Source organism: Halichoerus grypus, chromosome 8 (genome assembly GCF_964656455.1).
Source record: "Halichoerus grypus chromosome 8, mHalGry1.hap1.1, whole genome shotgun sequence".
Classification (NCBI taxonomy): domain Eukaryota; kingdom Metazoa; phylum Chordata; class Mammalia; order Carnivora; family Phocidae; genus Halichoerus; species Halichoerus grypus.
Window position 1 is genome coordinate 114,538,229 of NC_135719.1, and position 12,147 is coordinate 114,550,375.

The following is a 12,147-nucleotide window of genomic DNA, read 5'->3' on the forward strand; positions in this document are numbered from 1 at the left end:
CATCAAAAACTAATGATGTGGGGCGCCTGGGTGGCTCAGATGGTTGAGTGTCTGCCTTCGGCTCAGGTCATGATCCCAGGGTCCTGGGATTGAGCCCCACATCGGGCTCCCTGCTCAGCGGGAAGCCTGCTTTTCCCCCTCCCTCTGCTTCTCCCTCTGCTCATATTCTCTCTCTCTCTCTCTATTTCTGTGTCTTGAATGAATAAATAAACCTTTAAAAAAAAAAAACTAATGATGTAATGTATGGTGATTAACATAACATAATAAAAAAATAAATAAATAAAAATAAAAGAAAGAACAAGAACCATATGATCCTCTCAATAGATGCAGAAAAAGCATTTGACAAAGTACAGCATCCTTTCTTGATTAAAACTCTTCAGAGTGTAGGGATAGAGGGTACATACCTCAATATCATAAAAGCCACCTATGAAAAACCCACAGCGAATATCATTCTCAATGGGGAAAAACTGAGAGCGTTTCCCTAAGGTCAGGAACACGGCAGGGATGTCCACTATCACCACTGCTGTTCAACATAGTACTAGAAGTCCTAGCCACAGCAATCAGACAATAAAAAGAAATAATAGACATCCGAATCGGCAAAGAAGAAGTCAAACTCTCACTCTTTGCAGATGATATGATACTTTATGTGGAAAACCCAAAAGACTCCACCCCAAAACTGCTAGAACTCAAACAGGAATTCAGTAAAGTGGCAAGATATGAAGTCAATGCACAGAAATCAGTTGCATTTCTATACACCAACAACAAGACAGAAGAAAGAGAAATTAAGGAGTCGATCCCATTTACAATTGCACCCAAAACCATAAGATACCTAGGAATAAATCTAACCAAAGAGGCAAAGGATCTGTACTCAGAAAACTATAAAATACTCATGAAAGAAATTGAGGAAGACACAAAGAAATGGAAAAACATTCCATGTTCATGGATTGGAAGAACAAATATTGTGAAAATGTCAAAGCTACCTAGAGCAATCTAACATTTAATGCAATCCCCATCAAAATACTATCCACTTTTTTCAAAGAAATGGAAAAAATAATCCTAAAATTTGTATGGAACCAGAAATGACCCCAAATAGCCAGAGGAATGTTGAAAAAGAAAAGCAAAGCTGGTGGGATCACAATTCCGGACTTCAAGCTCTATTACAAAGCTGTAATTATCAAGACAGTATGGTACTGGCACAAAAACAGACACATAGATCAATGGAACAGAATAGAGAGCCCAGAAATGGACCCTCAACTCTATGGTCAACTAATCTTTGACAAAGCAGGAAAGAAAGTCCAATGGAAAAAAAGACAGTCTCTTCAACAAATGGTGTTGGGAAAATTGGACAGCCACATGCAGAAGAATGAAACTGGACCATTTCCTTACACCACACACAAAAATAGACTCCAAATGGATGAAAGACCTCAATGTGAGACAGGAATCCATCAAAATCCTAGAGGAGAACACAGGCAGCAACCTCTCGACCTCAGCCACAGCAACTTCTTCCTAGAAACATCGCCAAAGGCAAGGGAAGCAAGGGCAAAAATGAACTATGGGGACTTCATCAAGATAAAAAGCTTTTGCACAGCAAAGGAAACAGTCAACAAAACCAAAAGACAACTGACAGAATGGGAGAAGATATTTGCAAATGACATATCAGATAAAGGGCTAGTATCCAAAATCTATAAAGAACTTACCAAACTCAACACCCAGAGAACAAAGAATCCAATCAAGAAATGGGCAGAAGACATGAACAGACATTTTTCCAAAGAAGACATACAAATGGCCAACAAACACATGAAAAAGTGCTCAACATCACTCGGCATCAGGGAAATCCAAATCAAAACCTCAACGAGATACCACCTCACACCAGTCAGAATGGCTAAAATTAACAAGTCAGGAAATGACAGATGTTGGTGAGGATGTGGAGAAAGGGGAACTGTCCTACACTGTTGGTGGGAATGCAAGCTGGTGCAGCCACTCTGGAAAACCAGAGGTTCCTCAACAAGTTGAAAATAGAGCTACCCTGTGACTCAGCAATTGCACTACGGGGTATTTACCCCAAAGATACAAATGTAGTGATCCAAAGGGGTATGTGCACCCCAATGTTTATAGCAGCGATGTCCCCAATAGCCAAACTATGGAAAGAGCCAAGATGTCCATCAACAGATGAATGCATAAAGAAGATGTACACACACACACACACACACACACACACACACACACACACACAATGGAATATTATGCAGCCATCAAAACGAAATCTTGCCATTTTCAGTCATGTGGATGGAACTAGGGGGTCATGCTAAGCAAAATAAGTCAATCAGAGAAAGTCAAGTATCATATGATCTCACTGATATGAAGAATTCTTAATCTCAGGAAACAAACTGTGTGTTGCTGGAGTAGTGGAGGGTGAGAGAGATGGAGTGGCTGGGTGATAGACATTGGGGAGGGTATGTGCTATGGTGAGCGCTGTGAACTGTGTTAAGACTGATGAATCACAGACCTGTACCTCTGAAACAAATAATACATTGTATGTTAAAAAAAAAAAAAAAAGATAGTAGGAAGGGAAAAATGAAGGCGGGGGAATCAGAGGGGGAGACGAACCATGAGAGACTATGGACTCTGAGAAACAAAGATACTTCGTGTCTTCCTCAATTTCTTTCATGAGTATTTTATGAGGGTTTTAGAGGGGAGGGGGTTGGGGGGGTGGGCTAGCCAGGTGATGGGTATTAAGGAGGGCACATATTGAATGGAGCACTGGGTGTTATATGCAAACAATGAAATGTGGAACACTACATCAAAAACTAATGATATAATGTATGGTGACTAACATAAGATAATAAAATAAAATTAAAAAAAAAAAAAAAGAACTGTTAAGTATCTACCAGGCAGGGTAGGGAGAGAAGGCATCTGGGCAGAGCAAACAGAAGTCAGGGACGAGCACATTTGCTATGAAAAATGCTTATTGTGTTAGTGAGTGTGACAGGCACAGAGGACTTTACAATGAGGGGTGGTGAAGAAGGGCCAAGTTGTCACTGTGGGGCAGTGTTATTGGGAACATCTCATACAGAGCGAGACATTCTGTCAGGACAAGGCTCTGTGAGTTGTGAAAATGTTGATATAGTTCCAAACTGGTTGATAAACAGCCACTGATCTGAGACCCTCTCCCCTCTACGGTCCTGTTGCACCTCCCAGAAGTCCTCACACCCAGTGATTTCAGCACTTAAGGAGTTGGCAACTTGCAGGAGGCCTCTAGGCCCCCTCCAGCACTGAGGTCAGTTAGGCAATGCCGATTGTACATTTTTGAGCATCTCTCCTTTTGTATGCCATAGTAGAGAATGTGAACACAGAAATGAATGAAGCAAGTGGGTACATATAACAGAGAGAGGTGAGGACTGTAGTGAACTGGAGGCATCAAAATTAATTTTTTAAAAACTGTGTCAGTAAATGTAAGTGAATGGTGATTTTGACAGATAGACTGCCAGTGCTCAAATTCTGCAGTATAAGTAATAGGAAAACCACAGTGCGGGTGCTTTTTTGATTTTCTTTTTAAACTAGGGGAGTGATATAAGCTTCATTTTTTTTTAGAAAAATTGCCATAGGCTTTGATGGACAGAGATTACAGAAGAAAGAGATATGAGACCAAGCACATGAGCTGTTAGTAGTTCAAAGTTTGGATAAGAAAAAGCTGGCTTAAATTAAAGGGTCTTAGATTGAATATGGAAACAAAGTTTTCTCTGTGTAATAAAACAATAGAAAGGATTATTAAGGAAGATATTTCTGACAGATATTTTAAGACAGATATTTCTGTCTTATAAAGTTTCAAGTACCAAAAGGACACTGGTAGAAGCTAAACCCAATGATTTCTCAGGGAACTTTCTAGGTCCACAATCCTCTGAAGCACAATTTAGGCACAGTATTTGTGGAGAAAGAAACAAAAAATCTGTGGGTGGTGAAATGGAGTGGAAGAAATGCTGAGAGAACCCTTTAATACTACCAAGCGGGGGATTTATATAGTAATGTTAAGGTGTTTTTAACAATTCTGAGGTTTATTCATAAATTCAGCAAATTTGAGTATATATTATATGCTAGACACTATTCTATGCACTATTAAATAGCACTCATTACTTCATTTATTGAGAATTGACTACATACTTAGCACACTTCTAGGCACTGTGGATAAACTAGAGAATAAAACATGCAATCCCTGCCTTCCAGGAATGTCTATTCTAGGGGAGGAGACAGGCAATAAACCTCCTAGAAGATCAGGTTATGGTGAGCAAACCTAGAAGGATAGATTGAGGCTGGGGAAGACTTGAGATGGGAACCAGCTAGGTATGTAATTTCTGGGGAAATTAGAGTGTCGGAAAGGTGATCACTGTACAAAACACAACAGAAGAGACTGCATAGACCTAAAAGTAGCAGAACTTGGAATGGAAGGAATAGAAGGGGGCAAGGTTGAAGAGAAAAAATCACAATTGTGAGTGTAGAGTGTTGAACACTTGTAGTAATAAAAGTGATGTTCTGAATTTGAGATTTTGGTGAGACACCCAAGTGTAGCTCTTTCCTTAGATCAGCATTTCTCAAATTTTGGTGTGTGTCAGAATCATCTGAGGAACTTGACAAAAATAAAAAGATATAGGGCCTATTCCTTCAACCCACCTGAACCTCTGTTTTTTTATTAGCTTACCAGGTGATTCTCATACAAATTCTGTGAACCACTAGCTTAGATAACCAGAGATCTAAGCTGGTATAAAGGGATTGAACTATGGGCTGGAGATATATATTTTGGAGTTAAAAAAAAGTGTTAAGACTTATGGATGGGTCAGCTCTCCCAGCTGATGAGTATGAAGGGGCAGGAGGAGTAACCATAGGACAATGCGTGGTTGCATATATGTAGTTGATGGGAAGACAAGGAAGAGCCTGAAAGACAAACACATGAATTATTTAGCATAAAGGGAAAGTGCAGAGAGCTCAGTTTCCCTTTAATTGGAATATGGGCGCCATGGGGACAGACCTCAGGGTTACCTCTCACCTGGCATTGTGCCCAGCACTTAATAGGTACTTATCAATATTTGTTTATTGATGAATCAATGTATATATGAATGGCTATTACAAAAGCACCCCCCAAAAAGCTAAGAAGACATTTTCAGGAAAATGTAGGCAATCCTATCAATTGCAGTAGCTGGAGGACAAGAAGGCTAAAACATATAGGAGTGTTGGTAGACTGACTCAGAAGGAAGCTATTGCAATAAAGGGATGGGGTAATTAAGTGCAAGCAGTGAATTTAGGCTCTGTGGTCATTTATAGCATTTATCCTGAGCTGTTGATGAGCATTGTAAGGGCAATAAGATATATATATACACACACACACACACAATACACATACACACGCAAATGTATATATGTGTAATGTTTGTATGCATGTATACGTATAAAAGTATAGATGTTCAGCTCTAGAATCTTTGTGCCCTGTTGCTCTGTCAATGTCCTATAGCTGCCTCCTTCAGGTTGTGAATCTTGGGGGCAGGAGGGTCTCTCAGGAGTCTTCTGGGTTGTGGAGGGTTGTCTTCGGGAAGTTAGAACACAAACAAAGGCAACAAGATGCTAGATTCAAGTCTCCAGTAAGCTGCATACTCCACTTGCCGCTCTGTTTTTCAGTGGTTCTTTGGTCCCCAAGAATAGATATGATTTGTAGAAATTGCATAAAAATATAAAATCTTACTTTAAGATCTGTTAAAAGCTTTTTAATTCCAGGCACACATTTCCTTTGAAAGGATAAATCTTTGTGTCATGAAGCAGAGATGGTTATTAGCCTGCTCGCTGGGATCTGCAGGTTTGTAGATGAAGCATCCAACCTTTCTTGTATTTTGAAATGTCATATCCAACTGCCTCTTAATGAAGATTCATTTATCCTTTTCACACTGTTAAGTATGGTCTATGGGGATAGACTTCTCTCAGTCCACATGAATAGAGCCCATTACTGCCGATGGAAGTTTTGCACATGCCTGAGCAGGTGAATAGGCATTGAAGTAATCTACATTTAGACTTTCACAGTAATTTTTATTTAGCTACTTTCAGATTTCAATGATGATCTCTTTTTGTCCCTGAATGTTGTTTGACATTGATTATAGGTATCTGATAATGGATCTGAGTTGTTACTGTAATAGGTGTAAGTATTTCTTTCCTCTGTTTCAGCTGAGAAGTTTTGAGAGTGAACTATTCACAGCCATTAAGAGACCTCCAATTTAATTTGTCATCATGCTTATTCTGTAGTTCACATTAAGTCCAGAGTACTGAAGGAGCTGAACAAGTGGACTTGTAGACATCAGATAGCTGGCTATGGTTTTGGCCATGGCATTTCAGGATGCTCAGAACTTCTTCCAGCCTCTCTCTTCCTGGATATCTCGGGTTTATGAAGCTCTCCAGCAAGCAGGAGATACGCTATCTGCTTTGCTGGTTAACTTAAGCAAACAAGACTCTAAATTGAGTGAAAAGCTAGACCAGGACTTAGATGATATTCAGATTCAGGAAACTTACTTTGAAGATGAAGAACAAGGCAATGATTGGCGTCAAGAGGATGCAAATCCCTTGTTTCTTGAAGTGGATCATTTCTCCTGTTGTAATAGGGATTTGCAGGACTCTGCCCAAAGTTCGAGCCCCAGACTTAGCCAACATGCAAAGGACTCATGTTCCATAATGTCCCAGTGGCCCAATCAGATCCTTGATGACCAAAAGCCACCACATGTGCTTTCTTCTATTGCTGAGGAAGAACACCACCTTGAAAAGCAAAGGAGTGACCTTCAACACAGCCAGCTCTCTGGTATTTTAGAAAATGTTAATGGAAAAAAGCAAGGTAAGGTAGCCAGTGATCATTTTCTCTGGGTTCTTCCAAGGGACATATCTCCTAATTATATTTTTTTTACTTTAGTTATCATATGAAGTTTATTTTTTCCTCTCCTTATACCTTTCCACATGCTGGCTTCTTATTAAGAGATGTACTCAGGAATATTTTCAACATATAAAACTTCGGGAGATCCGTATTTGTGGGCTCCATATTTCAGAACAATTGTTCAGAGCAAGTAAAATGGTGAAAACACGTCTGTAGGTTCTGTTTGAGAAGCCCTTGTGCATATGTCATGCTTTTTAAAATATCTTTTAAAATGTTTTCTTTTTTTTCACTAGGTTAGGAATCTCTAGATGTTACTATATTATTCAGTGTGAAATCCTGTGCAAAAAGCCATACTTGTTGCAAAATTTTTAGTTGATAACACTCCAAGAACACTTTTCACAGTATTTCACTGAGACGTGATATGAGATGACAGTAGATAGGAAATCTTTGAAATAAGAATAGCTTGATTTTCTTTAAGCCTTGAGTGGAAAGGACACATTTAAAACAAACTGTCTTTAGAGCTTTATCCTGTCAGATACCTTGAATATAGTGAAATGTAATTAACTCTGTAAAAGTAGCTGTATTATGTCTTGGCATGAATTTTTCAGGATTCTAATGCTCAAGCCTGAACTAAGGACATTCCACTTGGTTGAGGGGACAGAGGTGGCTGATAGGCCAAGAAAGATGTTGGGTGTCTGTATGTGACATGTGGCTGTAATGCATCTCTCACCAAGATTATTGGATCTTTTATGTGACATAAAGGTGAAGTCATTAATTCTTTTCTTTTTGGAGGGAGCAGAATTTTCCAGAATACTTCACAGCATCTTCATCCATTTTCAGTGATTCCTCTTAGCTTTATCTTTTTAGGGAAACATTTTATCCAGATACATGAAGCCTTAGAAAATGAGGAAGCATGATTTCATTTTCTTTTTATAGTACTTTTTTGATACTCTTATTTAATGTTGAAATGCTAAAATAAATTGGTAAAAACAGGGTAGGCTGATATTCTTTCTGAATCTGATAAGCCTATAAATAAATGCAATTTCAAGTCTTTAAAAATTATCTGTGGAGATATTTCTAGAAATATCTGGGCAACCAATAGGATTTCTTAGATTTGACTTGAAATTTCTATTATTATTTTAAAAAGTCTTGCTAAAGTTGAACTACATTTAAAATTATTAACATGAATTTGGTTTAATAGTTGCTTAACATTGGGTTTTTAAAAATTTTTTAATTGTGTAATCTAATGGCAGTAAAACAATTGTGTTCATTTGTTTATTCGGGGATGTTTATTCACTAGATTGTAGCCTCTTGGAAGGCAGGGGCCACACCATAGATTAATTTTTGTATCCTTAACATCAAGCACAATGTTAGGTATGTAACAGGACACCAAATAATAATTAATGATAGAACAGCAACAAAGAAAGCTAACAACTCTAAGAGGCAGATATTATCCTTCTCACTTCACAGTTAAGAAGACTGATGCTTAGAATGTTTGAGAATATATGCAAGATCCATATTTAGAAAGAGGCACAGCTCAGGGAGTCTGATTCTAGAGTTTATACATATTCTTTCTCTTTTTTTTCTCCCCCTTTTCAAGGTATAATTTACATATGGCAAAATTCATTCTTGTTAGCATACAGTTCTGTGAGTTTTAACACACAGTCTTGTAACCGCTGCCATAATCAAGGTATAAACAGTTCCATCACCTCAAAAAATTCCCCCAATTCCCTTTGTACTCATTTCTCTTCTCTACCTCCAGCTCCTCCAATTGCTGGTATATTTTCTCTCTATCATTTTGTCTTTTCCAGAATGCTTTATAAATGGAAATATGCAGATGGTAGCCTTTTGAGTCTGACTTCTTTTATAATGCACTTACAGTAATGCATTTAAGATCCATCCATGTTGCTGTGTGTTCAGTAGTTCACTGTTGTTTTTTTTTTTTAAATTGCTGAGTAGTATTCCATTGCATGAATGCACCATAGTTTGTTGATCCATTCATCAGTTGAGGAATATTTGGGTTGTTTCCAGTTTTTAGCAATGTAAATAAAGCTGCTATAAACATTTGCAAAACAGGCTTTCGTGCAAATGTAAGTTTTCACTTCAACTAGGTAAATACCTAGGAGTGGGATTGTTGGGTCATATGGGAGGTATAGGTTCAATTTTATAAAAAAAATTCTACTGTTTTCTGAAGTACCATTTTGCATTCCCCAAAGTAATGCATGAGATTTCTAGTCACTCATATCCTCACCAGCACTTTGCAGTAATGTTATTATAAAAAAACCTTTTTTTTAGCCATTCTCATAGGTATGTAGTGATAGCTCATGTTGGGAGATAACTCTCCATTGGTCTTTTGCATTTTTGCATGTCCTATGAGCAAAGCCACAAACAGCCTTTTATTTTGGGCTATCTTTTCAAGGATGTTTGTATGACAAAGAACCTTGGAAGATAGAGATAGTGTCTCTCTTCAGAGTAGAGAGAAGATTTGTTTGCTTCTCAGTCTAATAAAGATAATGTCTCTCTTCAGGGTGAAGCTTAGGCAGATTTGCTTGCAAATGATAGAGATTTTGCAAGCTTGGTGTTTCTTGGCTGTGACATAAACCCACTGCATGCACAGCATCTATCTGCGCCTGTCTCTGCATCGCCCCTATAGTACTTGGACAGTGGGGGACTGACGTGAATGTGCTGTTCATGTTGTATGTTGTGCTGGAATAAACTGTCCTTTGTCTCTGACGAGAAGTCTTGCATCTTCTGCCGACAACCATAAAACAGTAGCAGGCTAACTTGTTGCTGTGCAAGTAAGATAAAATCTCAGCCCTTTCCTAGGTTTTAACATATCATTTTGATTTTAATTTGCATTTCCCTAATAACTAATGGCATTGAGCATCTTTTCATGTAGTTACCTATCATCTGTGTAGCTTCTTTAGTAAAGTCTTCAAATCTTTTGTCCACTTTTATTGAATTGCTTTTTTAATTTTGAGATTTGAAAGTTATGTTTATATTCTGAGTATGAGTTACTTTTCTGTGGTCTTTTCTATTGGTCTATGATTTACAAATATTTTCTTCCAGTTTTGTGGCTTGACTTTTTATTCTTTTAACAGTGTCCCTCAAAAAACAGGGATTCTTAATTACATGAGACCTGACTCATCAATTTTTTTAAATGAATTGTGCTTTTGTTATCATATCTAAGAAATATTCATGTAGCCTGGGGTCACAAAGATTTTTTCTTGTTTTATTCTAGAAATTTTAGAATTATGGGTTTTACATTTAGGGTATCCATTTTGATCCATTTTGAGGTGATTTTTTATATGATATAAGGTATGGATGGAGGTGTTTTCCTCCCACCCTCGATATAGATGTTTAATCATTCTTACCTCATTTGTAGAAATGACTACCCTTTCTTCATTATGTGCTTTGGTATCTTTGTCAGAAATATATTATCTATATATGTGTGTCTATTGCTAGACTCTTTATTTTCCCATTAATCTACATTTGTATTCTTTCTCCAGTATCACACTGTCTTGATTCCTATAGCTGTGTAATAGGTCTTGAAATCAAGTAGTGTGAGCCCTCCAACTTTATTATTAAAAAAATTGTTTGACTATTCTAGTTTATTTGCTTTTCCATATAATTTTTAGAATAAGCTTTTGATTAAAAAATTATGCTGGGAAGGAATGAGATCTTGCCATTTGCAACGACGTGGATGGAACTGGAGGGTATTATGCTGAGTGAAATAAGTCAATCAGAGAAAGACATGTATCATATGACCTCACTGATATGAGGAATTCTTAATCTCAGGAAACAAACTGAGGGTTGCTGGAATGGGGGGTAGGGTGGGAGGGATGGGCTGACTGGGTGATAGACACTGGGGAGGGTATGTGCTATGGTGAGCGCTGTGAATTGTGCAAGACTGTTGAATCTCAGATCTGTACCTCTGAAACAAATAATGCAATATATGTTAAGAAAGAAAAAAAGAAGAAGAAGAATGTATCAGGAGGGGAAGAATGAAGGGGGGGAAATCGGAGGGGGAGAAGAACCATGAGAGACAATGGACTCTGAAAAACAAACTGAGGGTTCTAGAGGGGAGGGGGTTGGGAGGATGGGTTAGCCTGGTGATGGGTATTGATGAGGGCACGTTCTGCATGGAGCACTGGGTGTTATGCACAAACAATGAATCATGGAACACTATATCTAAAACTAATGATGTAATGTATGGGGATTAACATAACAATAAAAAAATTAAAAAAAAAAACAAATAAATGAAATCCAAAAAGAAAAAAAAAAGAAGAAGATAGCAGGAGGGGAGGAATGAAGGGGGGGAAATCGGAGGGGTAGACGAACCATGAGAGATGATGGACTCTGAGAAACAAACTGAGGGTTCCAGAGGGGAGGGGGGGAGGATGGGTTAGCCTGGTGATGGGTATTAAAGAGGGCACATTCTGCATGGAGCACTGGGTGTTATGCACAAACAATGAATCATGGAACACTACATCTAAAACTAATGATGTAATGTATGGGGATTAACATAACAATAAAAAAATAAAAAAAAATTATGCTGGGAATTTGATTGGAATTATGTTGAATCCATAGATCAATTTGGAAACAAGACAGAGGATCATAAGGGAAGGGAGAGAAAAATGAAACAACAAAACCAGAGAGGGAGACAAACCATAAGAGACTCTTAATCTCAGGAAACAAACTGAGGGTTGCTGGAGTGGAGGGGGGTGGGAGGGATGGGGTGGCTGGGTGATGGACATTGGGGAGGGTTTGTACTATGGTGAGTGCTGTGAATTGTGCAAGACTGATGAATCACAGACCTGTACCCCTGAAACAAATAATACGTTATATGTTAATAAAAATTTAAAAAAAGAATGACATGTTAATAACTTTTGTTTTTCAATTCATGAACATGGTATATTGCTTTATTTAGTGCTTGGATTTTGTCTATGTGTTTCATTTTGTAGTTTCCAGCATAAAGGTCTCATACATATTTTGTTAGATTTATACCTAAGTATTTCCTTTTTTTTGGATTCTATTGTAAATAGTACTTTTGTAACTTTCAATTTGAAACTGCTGCTTGCTAGTATATAAAAATACCATTGACTTTTATCTGCAACCAGAAATTATTAACATGTTGTCATTCTATTAAAAACATCTAGTTTCCCTTTGACTTCCTCTTTGATGCATGGTTTATTTAAAAGTATGTTAGTTACATTCCAAATATTAGGAATATTTTAGATGACTTTCTGTAA

The 12,147-nt window shown here is 37.8% G+C and overlaps 1 protein-coding gene across 5 annotated transcripts in view; it reads left to right on the forward strand.

The window, feature by feature from the left end:
- SYT16 (synaptotagmin 16) overlaps window positions 1-12,147 on the forward strand; it is a 247,546-nt gene that overhangs the window by 135,066 nt on the left and 100,333 nt on the right. Inside the window, exon 1 of one of the 5 annotated variants that reach the window (XM_036067724.2) lies at window positions 6,346-6,859. The exons of the other annotated variants lie outside the window; for them this stretch is intronic. Coding sequence (XP_035923617.1) covers window positions 6,346-6,859 — 514 coding nt within the window. Of the gene's footprint in view, window positions 1-6,345; window positions 6,860-12,147 lie in introns of those variants that run through there. 5 annotated transcript variants of the gene reach the window in all.